Raw genomic sequence first — 23,455 nt, forward strand, 5'->3', positions numbered from 1 at the left:
AGGGATTGATTTGGAAGGATATTTTACTCTAGATCTCTTCCTTTCAAATTAGAAGAATTTGAAATCCCTCTCCATTCCCTTTCATTTCCTTTAAAAAAAACTAGGAACAGACCCTTATACTACCATTTCCAATCTGATTTCAAACTTCAATTTCAGTAAAAACCTTACTCAAAATTTCACAAAACGTAACTGTAATAATTTCTATCATTTCACCAATAATCCAATTCCTAAATGGCTCCAAAGAAATCAAACCATGAATTTTCACCCAAAAATATCAAAATACAAAAAGATCCCAAAATGAAAATAAAGAAGAAAAAAACATCATCAAGCTCAAACACAGCAGCAGCAACGGCATCAGTAAGTGGTAGTGAAAACCGAGGTGTTGATTCTGAATGGTGGATTTCTTTTTGGGAAAAAAATGCTTCCGCTCCTGGTATTATTTCTGCCTTTTTTATTAAATTGTGTATGATTTATCAATGTAGAGCTGATTATATATAAGTTTGTAACTGAAATTAGATCATTACTAGTCTTAGAAATTTCATTTCTATGCTAATTGAACTTTTGATGCATTCAATTACTTCAATTTTAAGCGTTAGGGTTTGTCTGCCTAATTTATGAAAATAGGGGGTTTGATATATGGTAATTTCTATCTCTATTCGATATCTACGGAAGTGATAATGTGATTAAGACTTGGTGTTGTATAAATGAATTTATTTCATGTGCATTGTAATTTGATTATGTATTGGACTTACAGCCCAAAGTTAAATTGGTTACCAAAAAGGTAAAACATAAATTGAACCAAAGTTGGTTACCTTTTTATGCAATTAGCCTTTTACACGAATATAACCGAACTTTAAGCTTCGTATGCAAGTTGTGTTTAAAGTTACATTGGTGCAACAATTTATGCTTACTAAGCAGATTTATATTTGTAGAAAACAAACTGAAGTTGGTTACTTTTGTATGCAATTTGACATTTATGTAGATACATAATCGACCTTTAACTTTAGTTTAACTCAAATTTTGATTATAGGTGTGCCCATAGATGAAGAAGAAGGATTCAAGTACTTTTTCCGGGTCTCAAAGAAGACGTTTGAGTACATATGTTCTATTGTAAGAGAGGATCTCATTTCACGTCCTCCTTCGGGACTTATTAACATCGAGGGACGACTTCTTAGTGTCGAGAAACAAGTTGCAATTGCTTTAAGAAGATTAGCATCTGGCGAATCACAAGTTTTAGTAGGATCTTCATTTGGAGTTGGGCAATCAACGGTTTCTCAAGTCACTTGGCGGTTTATAGAAGCCATGGAAGAGCGTGGTAGACACCATCTCAAATGGCCCGATCATGATAACTTACAGAAAATAAAATCAAATTTCGAATCTTTATTTAAGTTACCTAATTGTTGTGGAGCCATTGATGCGACCCACATAGTTATGACCCTACCCGCAGTGCAAACTTCAGACGATTGGTGCGATCAAGTTAAAAATTATAGTATGTTAGTACAAGGTATCGTTGATGATAAATCTAGGTTTCTTGATATTGTAACAGGTTGGCCCGGTGGGTTGACTATCCCAAAACTTCTAAAATTTTCGGGCTTTTACAAACTTTGTGAAGATGGTGAGCGTTTAGATGGAAACCCGAAAGCGTTTTCGGGTGAATCGGAGATTAGAGAATATATAGTGGGTGGGGTTAACTATCCGCTTTTACCATGGTTGATAACGCCGTACAATGAAAGTGATGAGGTGGCGGGTTTTAATAAGGTTCATGAAGGTGCAAGATCGCTTGCGGTGAAAGCTTTTTCGCAAGTTAAAGGAAGATGGAGGATTCTTAATAAGGTTATGTGGAGACCCGATAAAAAGAAACTTCCTAGCATTATTGTGGTATGTTGTTTGCTTCATAATATAATAATTGATTGTGGTGATGTTATAAATTCGGATGATTGTTTGTTAAGCCATCATGATTCGGGGTATGTTGAGCAACGGTGTAACCATGTTGATCCTATAGGGAGAAAGATGAGAGAAAACTTGGTTTCACACTTGGAGCACTCTAAGTGAAAAGAGTGATTGTGCATTGTATGTGGTACAAAGTAATGCAGTAGTTTCGTTCTTGATAATTTTTTATTTTTTTGAAAAGCTTGGTCTTGATAATTTAATGTGATTGTGCATTGTGTGTGTGGATCCATGGAAAACTAAGGACAGGAGAGAAAGAACTCACATGCACCTAGCTTATGCACGTGTGATCATATCACATATTGAACTTATTGATAATCGATTGTTTGCTTTTTAAAAAAATAGGCTTGCAAAATATTCCAAATAGACTCGGTACAAATTGAGTTGAGCACGTGTATTAAAATATTCGGCTCCAAACCTCGCGAGCTTTGTTAAGCTTGTGATCTTTTTATCTTTTTACCCTTATTACTATTACTATGTTTATTTACCACCTTAAAAGTGCACTTTATAATAAAATTCGAGTCGGGTAGAACAAGTATATATTCAGTCCGTTACTATTACATTAATTTACATTAAATATTATATTATTTTATTATTAATAATAATTTTGGTTACGTTAATAGCCGAGCTCGAGCTTAAAATTACAAGCTAAATCGATCTCGACTCGAATTTTTACCTCTCCAAACATCGTAAAGAGCTTGATTTATCATATTGCGTGCGTCAAAAACTATACAAGCATATGCAAAGATGTAAAAGATACAATCAATGAAAAAAAGACGCAAATACATGTGCCCGAAGATATTACAGTTCATCATTAAGATTATTATTATAAGGTAGCAAGCAGTATGCACAAATATATATATACACATAGTGACGAAAATGAAAAAATAAAAGTGAATGTGGAGAGCTGGTGTGTGTGTTTTGTTAACTTTGCATCGAGCAACTTTCCCCATCATCAATTTTTGATTGAACCGCGGCGGAGGGTTGAAGAAAACGTAGTTTGATACAGTCGAAAATCTACTTTACATGCATCATTATGATAAATAAAGTTGGCTTCATGCAAAACGCCATGCTTTAAGCGGTAAATAAACAACTGTGTAGGGCAACCGCCTGTTATTAATAAGTCCCCTGCATCCTTGTTCCAATATCCTATAACCTTTATATACGAATTAAGAGGAAGAGGCGGTTTTTTGTCAAACCGACAATGGATGACCCAACATTTTGTTTTAGGATTCAGTAACCACACCTCTATGTATCGTTGGTGGAAAGTGACTCCGTTATACACAAATCCAACTTGACCATCTAGATCAACCAAATGCTCCCCCCTACCACCCATATAATTATGTTTATTAGGCGGATCTATCAACCCAAATTCCTCTTTATTCATGTCAAAACAAATTATTTTCCTTACTACACCAAACGGCCAGTATTTAAGATTATAACTAACCAACCAGTGCAAACATCCATTAGCAAATACACCTTCACCACTTATGGGATAAGGTGGAACTTGGGGTATCTCCCGCCATGATGATGATGATGAGTCATCCGTGCCACCCAATACATGTACCATGGTACATAAATCCTCCTTCACCACATCATCATCATCATCATCATCATGCGACCTAATCTTCTTTTGATTTCGAAGCACAACACAGACCATTTTGTAAGTATTGGTAGAATCATCAAAACCAAGCCCACATGCCTCGCGTTCGTAAGCCACTGATGTACATGACCAAATTTTAATTGGTGGCAGCTTATAACATTCTTTCCTTAAAGGATTGATCACAAGTAAAACAGTGGTGCCATCATTGTTGTTGTTGTTGTGAGGGTCTTGTGATGAAATCATCAGACCCTTGCACGAACCTAAAATTATATCTTCTAGAACAAATCTAGGACCCCAATGTTTAGAGCGAAACTCCATATATGGTTGATTCTTTTTTGTGATCACCACTTCTTCATGATTACGTGCACAAGATTCTTCTTCTTTAGTAGTCAACATAGTGAGTGATGCAGATGCATGCCAAGGTTTTACACGTACATCAACAATTTTTAACTGAACCATGATGAGCATCGTGGGATCATCTTTCATAGTAGCTCGTTTGGCATTATGCATGATTTCAAGGTACGGATCGTTAATATACTTGCACCATACCTTGCTTACACATTGAAAACGAGCCAAAGATTTTAGAGGCATTCTAGACAAGATGTTGTATATGGTGTCAACCGGCAACAAATAATCATCACCCATAATAATTTTATTATTTTTCGATACATCACAGGTTGACTTTTTTTGTCTTTTATGATGATGATAGATAGAAACCCCCCCTGCAATGCAATACGCCAAAATCTATGATTGAATTTTAATTCTTAACCAAAAAAAGCTTCACGAATCTATTGAATTGAATACAAGGGTGGTGAATGGCTTAAGATGCATTACACACATCACATCAGAGTCTAAAAACAAACAATATTTAAAATAATTTAATTTACTAGATCATCTTATTTACTTTTGGCAGAGTATTGGGTCGGAGTCGGGGCCATGAGTTCCTTGCAAGAGGTCTCATGTCTAGGGAGAATATTTAGTGGTGGCCAGAGATGGATTCGAAACAACCAAGAAGTAATCATGCTGGGCTGCGTACATTAGAGTATGGAGTCGGATTACTCGCCCTCCCGGGTAACCCTAGCCCGAATAGGAAAACCTTATACCTTTATCTTATTTACTTTTAGCGTCTTAATTAATAATTTACAAGTGAAACGGATTAAAAGGGTACTGAATTATTTTGTTATGATCAGTTAGTTCTTTGCTGATTGAAATTCAAAAATTTGCTTCTGATTAAAAGGGTATATATATTTCTTTCTTATTTACCTGAAGTTTCTATCCTTTTCAGGGAGTCGTTGCAACGACGGAGGACCAAGGAGGGGGCAGGTACGATGGGGCTTGCTTGTTCCATGTCTCTGCAATTTGCATAAACCAGATAATCAATCAATCAATCAAACATACATATATAAAAGAAGAAACTGTTGAATAAATTCGGTTTAGAAAGACCGATTCTTTAGAGGACCTTTTAGTTGTTTTTTCTGAATTTTTGATTTAGTCCTCCTTTTTTATTAGCCATGATCCGATTGTGTAGGGAATGGCACACGTTCTTTATTATTTTCTGTTATGATGTACCAGCTATATTTATAGCAGCTCTTGATATCCATTATTAATAAAAGCGCCAAGTCTTTGGCTAAACTGTGTTATCTGTTACTAGCAAACTTTTAACATTTGGCATCAGAGCCTTCAATCAAAAATATTTGTGTGTTACAACAGTAAGCAACGATGGGAGAAGAGAAGTCATCATACATTCAAATTTTTCTCACTTTGATGGTCATTACGACCATTGGGGAGTGAGTTGATGGAGAATTTGATCAGAGCAAAGGGACTTTGGTACATCGTTGAGAAAGGAGTAGAAGAACCAAAAGCAGGTGCCGTTTTAATTCGTATCGAGGAAGGGGACGAGATCGTGGCAGATCCAATTTCATTAAATCCACTATCGAATGTTATTACAAGTGCCATACACTTTGGGACACTTTCAATACGAGTGTCCCAAATGGAACAATGAGGCGAACTATGTTGAAGAAGAAGAAGAAGAAGAAGAAGAGCATATGTTGTTAATGACTTATGAAAAGGTTCAAAGCTATCATCCCAAACGTGACGTGTGGTTTCTAGACTCGGGCTGCTCCAAGCATATGTGCGGTGTAACTATAATAATACTTTCATTAACATTGATGACACTTTTTTAAGCATACTGTTTGTCTTGGCAACGATTCAAAGTTGAAGGTAGATGGAAAGGGGGTCTGTCAAGCTAACCATTAATGGGTGGGAATTATGTGATTGGTGATGTTTACTATGTACCTGAGAATTGTACAACAATTTATTTAAGTGTTGGACAAGTGCAAGAGGAGAAGGGGCTGGCAATACTCTTCAAGAATGATACATGTTCCATCTACCATCATCCCCAACGTGGAAGAATTGTGAGTGTACCCCTATGTCTTCAAATCGTATGTATAAAGCTGTCAGTCGAGTCAAGTAGTAGTACAAGTAGTGATCAGAAGTGCCTGAATGCAAGAGCAGTAGCAGTGACATATCTAAACTACTCTGGCATCATAGATATGGTCGGTCACTTAAGTTATAAGGAGGGGATGACTACATATTGTTTCAAAAGCAGATGGTGCGTGCATGGTTTACCTAATGTGGTGAAGGAGACAGTCAATTGTGAGTCGTGTATGAAAGGCAAACAGCATACAAGTCCAATTTCAAAGGCAAGTAAGTGGAGAGCAAGTGTAAGATTGGAGCACCTGGACGCGGATCTATGTGGGTCCGATAACTCCCATCTTCAAACGGCGATAGGAGGGGTACGTGTTTTGTATAATTGATGATGATTTTTCAAGGAAGAGTTGGGGTTTGTTTACTCAAGGAAAAGTCAGAAGCCTTCGTTACCTCTAAAAAATATGTTTAAGATACAAGTTGAGAATGAGACAGGCTTGACTATAAAATGCTTCTTAAGGACAGATAGAGGGGGTGGTGAATTCAACTCGACCGAGTTCAATGATTTCTGTAAGGAACATGGGGATTAAAAGGCAACTTACCACGGCATATACGCCACAACAAAACGGAGTAGCAGAGACCGAACTATTATGAACCTTGTTCAATCTGTTTTAAATGAGAAGAAAGCCCCTCGTGTTTTCTGGCCAGAAGCAGTCAATTGGGTAAATTATGTTCGTAATCGTTCTCCTACCATTGCTGTTAAATAAAAATGTTACTCCGGAAGAAGCATGTGGGGTGGTGGTGGTGGTGGGGGGGGGGGGGGGGGGGGGGGGTACATGTGCCAGATGCAAGACGAAACAAAGTTGAGAATAAAAAGCGTTCGCTGCACTCTTCTTGGTATTAGTGACGCATCTAATAAGGGTTACCGAATGTTTGATCCAGTAACAAAGAAGATTTTGGTCAGTCGAGATGTCGTCTTTGATGAAGATTTGGCATGGAATTGGGATGAGAATGATGTTTCTTTCCAAAGGTGTTGAACTGGATTGGGGGGTGAAACTACTAGTACGGAACACAATGGTTATTATCGATGATGAAGACGAAGTCATAGAAGCAGAATCTGTAGAGCAGCATCATCCGGTAATTGTTGAAGATAATGCTCAACAAGGGCTGATGTAACAGCAAGGGAGGGACGGAAACAACCACCGATTTGGTCATATGACTATGTATGTGAGTGGAGATGGTTTATCAGATGAAGAAGATACAGCAAATATGGCATTAATGATTACATCTGATCCACTAAATTATGAAGAAGCTGCTCTCAGCACTCACAACACTAGAGGATGGCCATGCATGAATGATGAAATTGAGGCATTTGAACGAAACGACACATGGGTACTTGTTGATTTACCTGTTGGGTGCAAAGAAGATTGGAGTCAAATGGGTTTACAAAACTAAACTCAGCGAAACAGACAAAATTGACAAGTATAAGGCTCTCGTCTAGTTGTGAAAAGGATATTCACAAGAGCATGGGGGGTCGATTACACCAAAGTTTTCGCTCCGGTTGCACGACTGGATACTGTTCGATTAATTATATATCTCTCGCTGCCTCAAATGGATGGAAAATACACACCAGTTGGATGTGAAATCAGCTTTCTTGTATGTGGAGCAGCAACCGAGAGGTTATGAGCAGAAGGGTGGTGTGAACACAAGGTGTATAAGTTAAGGAAAGCGTTGTATGGATTGAAACAAGCGCCCCGGGCTTGGTTTAGTCGAATCTCGAGTCTTTTTTTTTTTTTTTTTTTTTTTTTTTTTTTTTTTTTTTTTATCAAAGAAGGTTTTGAGGCGAGCCCGAGTGAGCAAACACTTTTTCGTTAAAAAGGGAGGGAGGTAATTTTATCATTGTTAGCGTATATGTGGAGGATTTATTGTTTACACAAGTGACAGTGATTCAATGCTTACTAAGTTTAAGAGTTCAATGAAGCCCGAATTTGATATGACCGATTTGGGTCAGATGAAATTTTTTCTTAGGCATTGAAGTTTCACAACGTAAAGATGGCATCTTCATATGCCAAAGAAAATATGCAAATGAGGTTTTGAAACGTTTTAAAATGGGTGAATACAATGGTACATGGAGTCCTATGGCAAGGTTGATAAAGGCGAAACTGGAGTCAAGGTGGATCCTACGCTGTTTAAGCAAATCGTTGGTAGCCTAATGTATCTATCCGCTACACGACCTGATATTGTGTTTGGAGTTAGCTTGGTTAGCAGATACATGTCGAGTCCTACGCAGCTGCATATGTCAATACTCAAGCGAATAATCAGGTACATTAAGGCTACAATTGATTATGGGATTTTCTATGAGAAGGGGTGCAGTGGCAACTTGATTTGTTACACAGATAGCGCGACTACGCAGGTGGATAGCAGGAGTACCTCAGGGTATGTTTTTATGATGGCAGGTGGTGCAATAGCGTGGTCCTCTAAAAAACAACCCATTGTGTTACCTTATCTACTACAGAGGCTGAATTTGTAGCTGCTGTGGGATGTGCCTGTCAGGCTGTGTGGTTGAAGAAAGTGATGGCTGAAATCGGTCAAGATCATGAAGAAGGTGTTGTGTTGATCATGTGTGACAATACCTCAACAATTAAGCTTTCGAAAAATTCAGTTTTCCATGGTCGTACAAAACATATTCGGGTCAGATATCATTTTCTTAGGGAGCTCACCAAACAAGAAATTGTTCGATTAATATATTGTGGAACTCAAGATCAGTTAGCTGATGTGATGACAAAGGCATTGAAGTTAGAAAGTTTTAAAAAACTTCGATGTGGCATGGGCATGAGAGCTGCATCAGATTTGAACTAATTGTCGGTTTAGGGCAATGAGTTCAAGGGAGAGGGACTGTTGAATATATTCGGTTTAGAAAGCTAAACCGATTTTTTCTTTAAGTCTTTGGCTAAATTGTTATCTGTTACTAGCAAACTTTTACAAACAAGTTTATCAACAACAACAAACCAATTACTAAAACCAATTAGAGTGACTGATGTTTCACAAACACACAATCATCAAATCAAATAATCATAAAATTCGAATCCACAATTAAAGAAAAAATCACCAATCAAATCGTTAAAACATAAAAATTAGAATCACCACGTACGTACTGCTATTAATTAATTAAAAAAAAAAAAACGTACCTGTAATACGAAGAGATAGACTACGGTACTGCTCAGCGGTTTATGTTTAATAGTTGGAAAAGGGGGTTAGGTTGCCCTATTGAATTAGACCGACCAAGGTTGCAGTTTCCATATTAGTTTTGGGTGGGTCAACTTAAAAGGCTACAGTTTTGTTAGGTTATCACTCAAATGGACTGGGCTGCTTTTTTAAATAGTGATTTAAGCCTACTAGCATTAAAAACTTGGACTGGACTAATAAGTTGTGAATGTTGAGTTTCAAGGGTAAACATAACCAACCAAAGAATACAACCAACCCAGTAGACCAACGAACACATACCAAAAAATTAGTTCAAATCTAATGCCAAAGAATACAACCAACCCACTTTACTATTTATTATTCGTTACAAATGTAAACAAACAAATACCAAAAAATACCTTTCATCTCATAGATTTTCATAGATTCCATATGCAACTCTACAAATGCAATTAAAAAAAAAGAGTCAAAATCATCATAAAATACACACCAAGAAATATCAAACTCCATCGATTAAGTTTAGAACCACACCGTGTTAAAGATGATCATGATGAACTTGCTAAAATTTAAGTTGTACATGTGTGTTATGATATCTTTCAGTAATGGGATTACCTGGACATGAAGAATCGATTAAAAAAAGTTTGACATAAACATGGAAAAGTAACAACAAAAGTTTACACCCTATTTTTTTCTTTCTAATTGGTGATTCTAATTGTTATGTTTTAATGATTTGATTGGTTTTTTATTTATTTTTTATTGTGGAATAGATTTTTATAATTGGTTGGTTGGTTGTTGATCAACTTGTTACTATTTAATTGATTGACCTCCTTTGTGATCATCTGGTTTATGACTTGCACATACATGGAACAAGCAAGCCCCATTGTACGTGACGCTTCGATAGTCCTTCTTCATTTTAACACCTCTCTAAAAAAACAGAAACTTCAGGTAATAAGAAATATATACCCTTTTAATCAGAAGCAAGTTTTTGAATTTCAATCAGCAACCTCTAAAAACTAACTACTCATAACAAAATAATACAATACAGTTTTAATCAGCAACCTCTAAAAACTAACTAATCATAACAGAATAATACAATACCTTTTTTAATCTGTTAGTTTGACATGTAAATAAAGACGATAAAAGTAAATAAGATGATCTAGTAGATTACACACATATCATATTCAAATTAATTAAATAATTAAATGATCTAGTAAAACCGAAACTAACTCACTCTGGGTTAAGTCATTCGTAGCATTTATGGTTTTAATGGCGACTTGAGGTCGGGAGGTGACTTAAGTTACCAATCTACCTTGGGTACGTGGTATAATATTATTGGTGCAAAAAATACGATCGATGACATGGGTATAGAGTTCAAGAATTCTTTCACTAAGCAAATTGGAAATGAGTCGGATACATCCTTTTTGAATAAAGTATGGGTGGGAAACAGTTTTCTCAAAGATGCATATCCACGCTTATTTCGGTTAGAAACACAGAAAGAAGCTTCGGTCAGCATGCAGTTACAAACAAGCGGGGTGTTTAACTGGGCCTGGGCCCGTCAACCTATGGGTAGCGGTCTAGGTGAACTTGACGCCTTGAAGATGCAGCTCGCGGAGGTTCAAATCAGTGAGGAAAAAGACAAGTGGGAATGGGCCCTCGATGGAGGAAAAGCATTCACGGTTAAGAGATTAGCGGGTATATGTGATGATTCTATTCTTGCTCCGGAAAGTAATCTCATAAGTACTTTACGGAACAATTTAGTACCAAAAAAGATCGAGATTTTCATGTGGCGGCTAATGAATAAAAGACTATCAATAAGGTTTGAATTGGATAAAAGGGGTATCGACCTTCATAGTGTTAGATGTGCACTTTGTGATAATGATATAGAAACGACAGATCATACTATTTTATTTTGTTCGTTCGCACGTGATATTTGGTCCCGGGTGTCTCAATGGTGGGGGTTGGGTGTGTTCTCAAATCTAAGCTTCATCGAAATCCTCAAAGGAAATTTCGGGGTCTCGATGTCGACATTTTAAAAGAAAATTTGGCAAACCGTCGAGTGGATTAGCGCGTACTACATATGGAGGAATCGAAACGACAAAACATTTCGTGGAACGTCGTGGTGTGCTCCGGTTACTCTTAACAAAATTCAATTTAAGTCATTCGAATGGATTTCGCTTAGAGCTAAGTGTAAGACCCGAAATCTTTGACGTACATATCGTGTAAATAATGTACATAACATATATATATGTCGCATATAAGTTGTGCATATTGTATATAAAAGTGTATACGTGGGGTACGACGTAGCAACAAGTGCTCGTTTGTCGTTGCTACAAAACTGGATGAATCACGCCCTAGGTCGCGGCGCGAGGGGTGGGACCCGCGGCGCGGGTTTACTCTAAAATGTGGGTCAGTATGCGAGTAATTTGGAACAAAAGTTGTCGATGAAAAGCGCTATCCTTTGCGACGCAGGAGGTAGAGGTCGCGACGCGGCTATGTGTGTACCTGGACGAACTTTTAGAACTTTTAATGATTTTAAATGAGGGGTAAAAGGGTCTTTTTGCATAGTGGACGGTTTTGAGCTATAAAACTGATGGGAACCTTATCCATTATCATCATTTCATTCTTTTGTTCTTCACACGCAACATTTCCAAACCCTAGAGTGAGAAAGGGTGTTTTAGAGTGAGAAAGCTCCATTTGGAGAAGAAGAAGGTGGAATCGATCGAAGTCACAAGTGCTAATGTTGTCCCTATCGTTCACGGCTACATTTTGGTTGTAATGGTAAGCCTTGAATCCGAATTTCATTGTGTATGATTCTCGTTCATGTTTAGGGTTTGTGACTAGTTAGTGTTATAAACCCCACTTATTGCAAGATTTGGAGGTTTTGAGTGTTGTTGGTATGTTTAGACCTAATTATCGTGGGTTTAGGGTTAGATGATGATTTTGGGGTAATTGTCATGGTTTGGGGGTTTAATCACTAAATTGTAAGTGTGTTAGTGATTTGGAAATTCATAAGAACTTGTGTGCTAGTCAAAATGGGTATTGACTTTTAATTGTGTCAAATTATGTTTTGGGTTAAGATTTGACGAATCAAGTGTATAAGTGTTTGATTCAAGTGTTAAAAAGTGTTTTTGGGAACTTAATCACCAGTTGTTAAGTGATTAATAATGTTGTTATGACTTATGTCAAAATGGGTGAATTTAAATGGGTCAAAATTGACAATGACACGAGTTTGGGTCAAATGAATGTTTGAACACTAGTGTAAGTGTTAAATGACGTTTTTGAGTGTAATAAATCGCTGGAAGTGATTTCGGGTTAAAATTGGTATTTTAGAAATAAGTTTGGTCAACCACGAACGGGTTTTTGTGCAAAATTCGTGCAAGTGTGTGTTTAAGGGCTAAAGATGGTGTAATTAGATATTTCGGGAACGCAAGAACTAGCCTTGGTAATTTTGGACCTTCGGGTAACATTAAAAGTGCAAAAAGATGTATTTTGCACTTTATGTCTATTTGGGCGGGTCGTGAGTCCTAGTGGTTTAGACACTGATGATTGTTATAATGTAATAGGTTGATTACATTCTCGGCCGAAGATTGCTTACTTGAAATCACCCTATCGGCGGAAAGAAGTGAGTGGAATAATTATACGTGTATGTATATAATTTATTTGCTTGTGTGTGTGGATGCAATGTGGGTTTAAATTTCGGGCGTTTGATACCACATTGTACTTGACATGAGATGAGGGTTTAAAGTTCGGGCGTTCGATACCTCATTGTCAGTTGCGTGGGATATGGGTTTTAAGTTCGGGCGTTCGATACCATATCATCATGTGTGTTGAGCGTGAAATGTGGGTTTTAAGTTCGAGCGATCGATACCACATTGAGCGTGACGGGTGGTCATAAGTTCGGGCGTTTGATACCGCTCAAGGGGTTAGCGATGCATACTAACGGCTTATGTGTGCCAACGATTCATTCGCGAGAATCGTTCCCTTTGGATTTTGGTTAACCATGGTTTGTGTGTTTTAATTAGCTATTTAATATTCGAGATTATTTAGCTAACGATGTTGTGTGTTTTGGTTTATGTGAAAGCATAATTATTATCATTGCAAATATATGCTATTAGTGATGCTAGCTTGTGCAAATTGTGATTATTTAGCATTATACATTGTGATTGTACGATATTCGAATTTCTAGCTCTTTCGAGGTATTTGTGTATGTATATGCAAGTAGGTAAGTTATATATGTAGGCGTATAACTATTGCATTCACTAAGCGTAAGCTTAACCCTCTCGTTGTTTACCTTTTTACATGTACTTGTGTTATTGAAGCTTGCTAGATGTTAGACTAGAGGCTTAGGAGCGTTTGGGCTCGACGGGGTAGCTTTTGGATGTTGGACACAGATTGTGAATTGGTAGATCCCCCCCCCCATTATGCTCTTAGTATCGGGTTAGGTTATTGTGCTTTAACCCGTAATATGTCTAAATGAGTCAAACTTTATATTCGAGATTTATTCTCGTAGTAGTGTATTGTGTCATTTGAATACCAAGGGTCGTATTATAAAGTTAAATGTGTTGTTATGATAATATGTATTCGGTTAAAACTGTTTTGGAATGGTTGTATATTTTGGTTGTTAAAATGGGACCTAACTAATAAAAAAATTGTGCTTCGTTTTTGGTTAATCGGATTTGGGGTCGTTACACTAAGGGGGAAAAATTTCGATTGGCTTACTTGGTTTAGTAGCGCGCATATTTATCTTTCGTGTTAGTATAGCTTGTTAGCGGTTGCTTGCTTTGCAACCTTAAACTTCGAATTACAAGATCATTATATGTATGTACTAAAGCCTTGTATATTGTGAGCTTTTGTGATTAATATAAAATTATCTTGCTTTTCAAAAAAAATAAAAAAATAAACAAGGTATGATGCAGTTATATTAACGATCAATATCTTGAAATTATGCATAATGCCAAACAAGCTATAAAAGATGATCCCGCAATGCTCATCACGGTTGAGTTCAAATTTGTTGTTGCTCATCATTATGGTGGGAGATACCTCAATATATGTTTCTTGTTTGATTATTTGTTCTTTAACCTGTTAAGAGATAATAAGTTGTTTTAGGCTATACTTTATCACTGATGAGTCAGTTTTGAAAGGTAATTAAAGAATGCTAAGAAGTGGGTTGATAGGAAAGTTACCCGAAATGTTTTCAAAATGAAAGCAAGCTATTTAATTGTTTTTATTTTAATTGGTAAATTATCGTTATAAGCAATAAGCAGTGTTATATGAATTCATTTATAACATCAAATATCCATGAACTTCTAGAAAACATAAGACATGAAAGTATTAATGGGAAGTTAGAAAAAAACGTGATTTGCTTTTGGACTGTTAGTCGGCTTGAGTTAGCCATTTTGCCAGTTTCCATATTAATGGGTAGAGTGCCCACATAGATTTCATATTATGCAAATGATGCAATTGTTAATCGCAAAAGGTACTCAAAGTTGTGTGTCAATGTGGAACATATTTTGTCACATGTCAAATGGGTGTAATGTAAGACCCGAATATTTATCTTGCTTGTTTGTGTATTAAGACGTTCGAGATTGGGTTTCGCGGATTATTTATATAAAGTTTAAAATGAAAAAGAATCTGTTTCAGAGAGGTCGCGCGCCGCGCGGGGTAGGGGCGCGCCGCGCCGTTTGCTGCTGACAGAATCCCTTGTTTTTAATTGGTTTAAATGAAGGGCAAATGGGTAATTTCACTTGAGGCCGGATTTGTGAGGCATATGAGCTGGTTTGGATCAGTTTTGGATCACTTTCACATCCACTCATCATCTTCATCCATTTTTAGAGAGAGAGTAAGAGTTTAGAGAGAGATTGGAGGTTTTGGTGAGGAAGAAGCTCGAATCGTTCAAAGTCTCGGGTTTTAAAGTTGTTCCTTTCGTTCTCGGCTACACGGTGATAGTATTGGTAAGCTCAAACTCCGAATTTCAATTATTTAATTTGATATTCAAGTTAGGGTTTTGAGTTAATTAGTTGTAAAACCCTTTTATGTGATGAAATGGGTTTAGTGAAGCTAGTAATCGGGTTTGTTGTTAATTGTTGGTGGATTTTGGGTTTGGTGAACTAATTGGCCATGTTTAGAACTTTAATTTGAGTTTAATCACTTAAGTTAGTGATTATGGAAGTGTTGAAACCCATTTAGGGTAATTTGGTTGACTAGTTGTGACTTTGGGTCAAATTAGGGTTTGGTGGTGATTATGACCCATTTGGCGATTTAATGAGGTTTGTAAACTTAAAATGGATTAAGTTGAATTATTAAACCGAGTTAAATGTGTTTCGGTGTCAAAATTGGTAAAGAATGAGATTTTGACCTTTATGGGTCAAAATTAGGGTTTAAGTGTCAAAATGGGTATGACACGTGTTTAACACTTGAGTTCGGGTTTAATTGGCATATTAGGACCATTCTCACTTGTGTTAGTAGTTATTGGTTGACTTAGGGCGCGGTTTGTACTTGGAAGTGCAATTGGGTCGAAATTGCACTAAGGGTCGAATTGGGTGGTTTGTAAATCCATCCTAATTGTGTTGTGATATTTGTGATAATGGATTAGGTATTTTCCATTGGCGACTTGCGGATTACTTGGAAGCTTTCTTCAAGACTTCAAGGTGAGTGATATTATCCTATGTACATATGTATGTGTAGGATGGGTGCGGGTCGGGTGAAGTGAATCTCGGCTATAGAGCTCACTTCACATGTAGGTGGACTTGATGGACTTTTGTATAAGTCCAATTGGCACGGTTGTGCGTTTTGGTTGACCATCTTTGGCGAAGTACACGTTCGTGTGTACATTATCACACGTGATTGTGATTTGGATGTTGTGGCCCCGATGTGGTGGATTTTATAATCCCGTGACCGTGGGTTTGAGTTGGAGAAGTGAATCGCGTGTGGTTTCGGATTCACGATGACGCGTGTGGTTTCGGTCATCTTATCAAATGAATCTCGTGTAGTTCGGATTCATGGTGACTCGTGTAGTTCGGTCATCTTATTGAGGTAGTAATCTCGTGTGGTTTCGGATTACTAAGGCTCGTGTAGTTCTGCCAACCTCGATGTTGTGAAGATAGTAATCTCGTGTGGTTTCGGATTACTAAGGCTCGTGTAGTTCGGCCAATCTTCATTGTGGTATCTTTGGGTTCTCGGTAATGGGTTAAGGTGTTAACCTTGTTCGTTTATATTATTATTATATTAATGTGTAGTTGTGTTGTAGCTAACCCTCCGGGTGTAGCCATTTGGCGTTGTTTCACTTGGCCGTTAGTGGACTTATAATTCGTTGTTGTATCTTTAGCTTGATGCTTAGAGATTGTACGGTATGCTTAGTGTAGTTGCTTTATACTTGGATGCTACGGTATGCGGTATTTGTTTGTGTGGCGTATTCATTTTATACATATATATGTATGTAGTATATTATCATTCACTAAGCATTAGCTTACCCTCTCGTTGTTGACTCTTTTTATAGATTGCATGCGGACGGTGGCTCGAGTAAGCGCGAGGACTAGAAGGCTTGCATAGTTGCTTTAGTGACTTGCTCTTGGATTGTTTAGGATTGGGTAGTGTATTCCCGATCGCCATGCTCGGCTTTGTTTTGTATTAAAATCTTAAAGTCAAAAATTGTATTTTGGTACTTAAGGTGGTAATATGGGTCGATGTGGGACCCACTCCGTAAGCTTAATTTTTATTAGTTAAACGTGCTAGTTTTATATATATGAATTTATGGTTAAAAGCGTTTTGGCTAAAAATGTCGGGAACTAGTCAAACATTTTCGTTAAATTGACTTCCGGGGACAGCGGGCTGTCCAGGTGGTTTGGCGCGCCGCGCGAATGAACTGATCAGCAAATTTTTTTTTATGTTGTGAAAATTAACGGGGTTTTGTCGTGGTTTGGTTTGGGTTGTTACAAGTGGTATCAGAGCATGGTCTAAGGGATTTAGGTGACTTGAGATAGGTGCCTAGACTTAGACTTTTGTGTGTGCTTATTTGTTGCGGGACTTGTAGGATTACGGGTCAGGAATGGGTTAGTTAGTGCCTTGTTATAGGTTGACTAACGTTTATATTAGTAATGCGGATATTATTAATATATTATTTGTGTTGTGGTGTAATTCTCGCGTGTGCTTCTATCGCGTAGAATTTTGTTTGTGTGTGTTTATAACATCGAGCGAGGCGGTCGTTGTACTAACGAGTCGATGCGGCGTGCGTGCGTAATAAGAACTTGCAGACCTTATTACGGGTGCAAATCGTGTCTAACAAGTGATGTACGACGAGTGTTTAGCAAGATGGGACGGAGTTGTGCGTGCGATTTTATACGTTCGTGATCTAATCGTTTTGCATTCCTTAGAATGGCGACGGGAAGTGGGATCGATACGAACGACGCGGAGTTTAACGCTAGAGTTGCGGCCGCCGTTGCGGAGCAAATGCGTGGGTTGGAAGAAAGAATGGAGAGGAAGTATTCCGAACTTCAAAGTAGTAGTGAAATGGAGCGTTATCTTAAAAGCTTCATGAGGACTAAACCCCCGATGTACGACGGAAAACCGGATCCTTTGGTGAGCACAACATGGATTTCGGATGTCGAAGGGTGTTTTCGTACTATTGATTGCCCTCCCGAGAGGAAGACGAGACTCGCTACGAGTTTGTTGCGGGGTAGGGCAAGGGATTGGTTGGATGGTAAGATTGATCTTGTCGGTGGTGAGACGTTTATGGCCTTATCATGGGACGAGTTTAAGGAAGAATTCTTTGAGGAGTTCCGGACTTCGGCCGATTTGTGGGAATTGCGTAATGAGTTGCGAAATTTGCGACAAGGATCTATGGATTTGAGTACTCTTAAGACGACCTTTATGGCGAAGGCTCGTTTTTGTCCGGAGTATTTGGGGAATGATCGTTTGTTAATGGGGGATTTCTATCGGACCTTGAATGATGACTTGAAGGGTAAGATTAGTCGGGGTCAAGCGAAATCGTTTTCGGAATTATTCGACTTGGCTAGAGGTTTCGAGTCGTATTCACGATCGAAGAGGGGTGAATCTTCAAGTGAGAGAAGAGTTGTTTCTTATGGTGCTCCGAGTAAGAGGACTAAGGGTCCGAGTGTGAGCACGGGTGGTACGCGAACGGGTATATCGGATTCTAGTGCGGCTAGATGTTACAATTGTGGCGTGAGGGGTCACAAGTCTTGGGAATGTTCGGTACCAAAGGGTGGTGGTATGGTGTGCTTCAATTGCCAAAAGGAAGGACATCGTAAGTCGGAATGTCCCAAGTTAGCGGGGACGGGTGCGGCGAGGAGACGTTAAGGTACGTTTCATTTTAATAATATGTCCTTTGATTATTTATTAAGTGCCGTTGGAGTTTGAATTGTATGCCTTTTGTTGTGCATGTTATGCTATGGGTGACGTTCCTAATGGAAGTACCCTAAGGTGATGTTTGATTGTCGGGCGAAGGGCGTAAGACTTGGTGCAACCAAGCATTCCTTAGTATTTGGGATATGTTTCTACCAAGCCATGGAAATGGTTTTGGTGTTCGATTGTCAAGCGCGTGTTCGCTTTGTGTTGAAGTGATGAACCATGAGGTTCGTCGGTTGGTTGGAACCCTTGAGATCGAGTGTTTTAAATCTCGATGTATGTTGGTATTGGAGTCTTTATGACGCGACATTAGGTGCCTCTTTTATACCTACTAGCGTGGTGTCGACTCCGATTGTGTTGTGGTTACATTGTACTTAGGGTACCGGGAGAAACCCTTAAGTACATGAGTGACTAGGTGGAATTTGACAAACTAAAGCAATTGGATGATTGCGAGGGTATGGGTTGTGAAATCGTGGTGCACTTTTCGTTCGAAGTGTCTGAGGATCGTTTGAAATCCTTCGTGTGCTCAAGGTTGGAGCAAGGTGTGGTGATGGGTCGTGTGTACCCAATCCTTGGTAAAGTCTACCTTTGGTAGCATTGTACGGTTCTACGAATTGTGATATAAGAACGTGGTTCCAAGTGGGGGAGTCGCACTCCCGCATGAGGAAGTTTTAGTGTGATATTTCGGATGATGCTTTTGGTAGATCCGGAAATTTTGTGGAGACCTAGTTTTGGTCGATTTGTGGTAGAGTACGATTTCGGATAAATTGTACTTATGGTTTGGATTGGAATTACCACCGAGGTGGTAATGTGGTAAAATCTCGTTGAGAGATAATGGACGTGTTTGGCGAGCAAGGTGAAATCCTTCGGTTAAGGGAGGTGTGTGTCGGATTCTCTTTTGGAGAATTATTGTTTGGTACCTATGTTTGATGTAGGTGGTTCTTGCTCGATTGTGGGGATGGTTAGTGATATCCGTTAGGATTCACTATAGTGTAGCAGAGCGCGATGTTGCACTACTCGTTGTTTGAGGCCGAAAGTGCGTATGTGATTGATGAAGCATGACTTTCGGAGTCCGCTGACTTCATCATGGGATTGACGATTAATGAAGCATGATCTTTAGGGTCCGCTGACTTCATTATGGTATGGTTGATTGATGGAGCATGATCTTTAGGGTCCGCTGACTTCATCATGGGAGTACGTGATTGGTGGAGCATGATCTTTAGGGTCCGCTGACTTCATCATGAGCGTGGTGTTGATATCGGTGAAGCATGATCTTCGGGTCCGCTGACTTCATCCGGTGTTGAGATTGGTGAAGCATGATCTTCGGGTCCGCTGACTTCATCATGGTTGTGAATCGCGTGTGGTTTCGGATTCACGATGACGCGTGTGGTTTCGGTCATCTTATCAAATGAATCTCGTGTGGTTCGGATTCATGGTGACTCGTGTAGTTCGGTCATCTTATTGAGGTAGTAATCTCGTGTGGTTTCGGATTACTAAGGCTCGTGTAGTTCGGCCAACCTCGATGTTGTGGAAGTGAATCTCGTGTAGTTCGGATTCACCAATGACTCGTGTGGTTTCGGTCATTGTATTGAGGAGTGAGTCTCGTGTAGTTCGGATTCACAAATGACTCGTGTAGTTCGGTCATTCCTCCGGGATAGTGACTCTCGTGTAGTTCGGATTCACTATGGCGCGTGTAGTTCGGCCATTCCCGATTGTTGTTGTGGTGAAGGTAGTGAGTCGCGTGTAGTTCGGATTCACTAAGGCGCGTGTGTTTTCGGCCAGCCTTCGTGTGTTGTGTGATCCATTGGTTGTTTTATACGCCGATGGTGGGGTCGTAAGGACCGTGTTGTTTGATCTATCGGTTGTTTGATACACCGATGGTGGGGTCGTGAGGGCCATGTTGTGTGATTAGTGATGCGATAGCCGTATTTCGCTCACGTGTTGGTTACGGGTATGACGATGGTTGATTTTGTACACCTTGGGATTAGCGTTGCCATAGTCGTTTGGACGCTATCAGTTTCTAACCGTTGGATTATTGATGTTACGGTAGTTGCGTATTAGTCGTACTGCGCACTACAATGGATGTTTAGTGATTGGTGTTATCCGTAAGGATTCGTTTTGTTCGGTCTTCATCGTTTCGGATTGTTGACCTTAGGTTGTGACTTGGCTGTTTTTAGCGTTGTACTCGGTAAGTGTGCGCTAAGGGATCGATATCTTGGTACGAGATTGGTTGAGTTTTCCCGATGTTGGGGAATGAGCATGGTTTTAGTGCTCGGATAGTGATTTGAATAAATCGCGGGTGACGATTTAGTTGTGGAAGGCGATTCGTTGGGAAGGAATTGCTTAGGAAAGTCGGATTGGGACTTATGTCGAGGACCGTAGGGTGAGGTCCACTTGGTTAAGTGATGAGGATCACGAGGACGTGATCGAGTTTAAGTGGGGGAGAGTTGTAAGACCCGAATATTTATCTTGCTTGTTTGTGTATTAAGACGTTCGAGATTGGGTTTCGCGGATTATTTATATAAAGTTTAAAATGAAAAAGAATCTGTTTCAGAGAGGTCGCGCGCCGCGCGGGGTAGGGGCGCGCCGCGCCGTTTGCTGCTGACAGAATCCCTTGTTTTTAATTGGTTTAAATGAAGGGCAAATGGGTAATTTCACTTGAGGCCGGATTTGTGAGGCATATGAGCTGGTTTGGATCAGTTTTGGATCACTTTCACATCCACTCATCATCTTCATCCATTTTTAGAGAGAGAGTAAGAGTTTAGAGAGAGATTGGAGGTTTTGGTGAGGAAGAAGCTCGAATCGTTCAAAGTCTCGGGTTTTAAAGTTGTTCCTTTCGTTCTCGGCTACACGGTGATAGTATTGGTAAGCTCAAACTCCGAATTTCAATTATTTAATTTGATATTCAAGTTAGGGTTTTGAGTTAATTAGTTGTAAAACCCTTTTATGTGATGAAATGGGTTTAGTGAAGCTAGTAATCGGGTTTGTTGTTAATTGTTGGTGGATTTTGGGTTTGGTGAACTAATTGGCCATGTTTAGAACTTTAATTTGAGTTTAATCACTTAAGTTAGTGATTATGGAAGTGTTGAAACCCATTTAGGGTAATTTGGTTGACTAGTTGTGACTTTGGGTCAAATTAGGGTTTGGTGGTGATTATGACCCATTTGGCGATTTAATGAGGTTTGTAAACTTAAAATGGATTAAGTTGAAGTATTAAACCGAGTTAAATGTGTTTCGGTGTCAAAATTGGTAAAGAATGAGATTTTGACCTTTATGGGTCAAAATTAGGGTTTAAGTGTCAAAATGGGTATGACACGTGTTTAACACTTGAGTTCGGGTTTAATTGGCATATTAGGACCATTCTCATTTGTGTTAGTAGTTATTGGTTGACTTAGGGCGCGGTTTGTACTTGGAAGTGCAATTGGGTCGAAATTGCACTAAGGGTCGAATTGGGTGGTTTGTAAATCCATCCTAATTGTGTTGTGATATTTGTGATAATGGATTAGGTATTTTCCATTGGCGAATTGCAGATTACTTGGAAGCTTTCTTCAAGACTTCAAGGTGAGTGATATTATCCTATGTACATATGTATGTGTAGGATGGGTGCGGGTCGGGTGAAGTGAATCTCGGCTATAGAGCTCACTTCACATGTAGGTGGACTTGATGGACTTTTGTATAAGTCCAATTGGCACGGTTGTGCGTTTTGGTTGACCATCTTTGGCGAAGTACACGTTCGTGTGTACATTATCACACGTGATTGTGATTTGGATGTTGTGGCCCCGATGTGGTGGATTTTATAATCCCGTGACCGTGGGTTTGAGTTGGAGAAGTGAATCGCGTGTGGTTTCGGATTCACGATGACGCGTGTGGTTTCGGTCATCTTATCAAATGAATCTCGTGTAGTTCGGATTCATGGTGACTCGTGTAGTTCGGTCATCTTATTGAGGTAGTAATCTCGTGTGGTTTCGGATTACTAAGGCTCGTGTAGTTCGGCCAACCTCGATGTTGTGAAGATAGTAATCTCGTGTGGTTTCGGATTACTAAGGCTCGTGTAGTTCGGCCAATCTTCATTGTGGTATCTTTGGGTTCTCGGTAATGGGTTAAGGTGTTAACCTTGTTCGTTTATATTATTATTATATTAATGTGTAGTTGTGTTGTAGCTAACCCTCCGGGTGTAGCCATTTGGCGTTGTTTCACTTGGCCGTTGGTGGACTTATAATTCGTTGTTGTATCTTTAGCTTGATGCTTAGAGATTGTACGGTATGCTTAGTGTAGTTGCTTTATACTTGGATGCTACGGTATGCGGTATTTGTTTGTGTGGCGTATTCATTTTATACATATATATGTATGTAGTATATTATCATTCACTAAGCATTAGCTTACCCTCTCGTTGTTGACTCTTTTTATAGATTGCATGCGGACGGTGGCTCGGGTAAGCGCGAGGACTAGAAGGCTTGCATAGTTGCTTTAGTGACTTGCTCTTGGATTGTTTAGGATTGGGTAGTGTATTCCCGATCGCCATGCTCGGCTTTGTTTTGTATTAAAATCTTAAAGTCGAAAATTGTATTTTGGTACTTAAGGTGGTAATATGGGTCGATGTGGGACCCACTCCGTAAGCTTAATTTTTATTAGTTAAACGTGCTAGTTTTATATATATGAATTTATGGTTAAAAGCGTTTTGGCTAAAAATGTCGGGAACTAGTCAAACATTTTCGTTAAATTGACTTCCGGGGACAGCGGGCTGTCCAGGTGGTTTGGCGCGCCGCGCACCCACCTGGCGCGCCGCGCGAATGAACTGATCAGCAAAAATTTTTTTATGTTGTGAAAATTAACGGGGTTTTGTCGTGGTTTGGTTTGGGTTGTTACATGTAAGCTCAAAGCCGTCCATTGTTTATTCTCATCTTCACTTATTATGCA

At 39.0% G+C, this 23,455-nt stretch overlaps 2 protein-coding genes across 4 annotated transcripts; one reads left to right on the forward strand and one right to left on the reverse strand.

The window, feature by feature from the left end:
• Positions 1 to 118: 118 nt before the first annotated feature.
• On the forward strand, positions 119 to 2,214 carry LOC139902998 (protein ANTAGONIST OF LIKE HETEROCHROMATIN PROTEIN 1-like). The gene is made up of 2 exons (XM_071885749.1): positions 119 to 433; positions 1,031 to 2,214. The coding sequence occupies exons 1-2, from the start codon at positions 232 to 234 to the stop codon at positions 2,050 to 2,052; spliced, it is 1,224 nt and encodes a 407-aa protein (XP_071741850.1). The 5' UTR covers positions 119 to 231; the 3' UTR covers positions 2,053 to 2,214.
• A 518-nt stretch (positions 2,215 to 2,732) lies between these two features.
• On the reverse strand, positions 2,733 to 9,264 carry LOC139902997 (putative F-box protein At4g38870). Of its 3 annotated transcripts, XM_071885747.1 has the most exons (4): positions 9,166 to 9,190; positions 5,010 to 5,105; positions 4,814 to 4,902; positions 2,733 to 4,272 (listed from the first exon to the last, which is right to left on the reverse strand). In XM_071885747.1, the coding sequence occupies exons 3-4, from the start codon at positions 4,896 to 4,898 to the stop codon at positions 2,903 to 2,905; spliced, it is 1,455 nt and encodes a 484-aa protein (XP_071741848.1). In that variant the 5' UTR covers positions 4,899 to 4,902; positions 5,010 to 5,105; positions 9,166 to 9,190; the 3' UTR covers positions 2,733 to 2,902. The 3 variants fall into 3 exon arrangements, with proteins under 3 accessions (XP_071741848.1, XP_071741849.1, XP_071741847.1); XM_071885748.1 differs by lacking the exon at positions 5,010 to 5,105 and having other exon boundaries at positions 9,166 to 9,264; XM_071885746.1 differs by lacking the exon at positions 9,166 to 9,190 and having other exon boundaries at positions 5,010 to 5,423.
• Between the last annotated feature and the right edge of the window lie 14,191 nt (positions 9,265 to 23,455).

The sequence above is a fragment of the Rutidosis leptorrhynchoides genome, chromosome 3 (assembly GCF_046630445.1).
Source record: "Rutidosis leptorrhynchoides isolate AG116_Rl617_1_P2 chromosome 3, CSIRO_AGI_Rlap_v1, whole genome shotgun sequence".
In the NCBI taxonomy this organism is placed as follows: domain Eukaryota; kingdom Viridiplantae; phylum Streptophyta; class Magnoliopsida; order Asterales; family Asteraceae; genus Rutidosis; species Rutidosis leptorrhynchoides.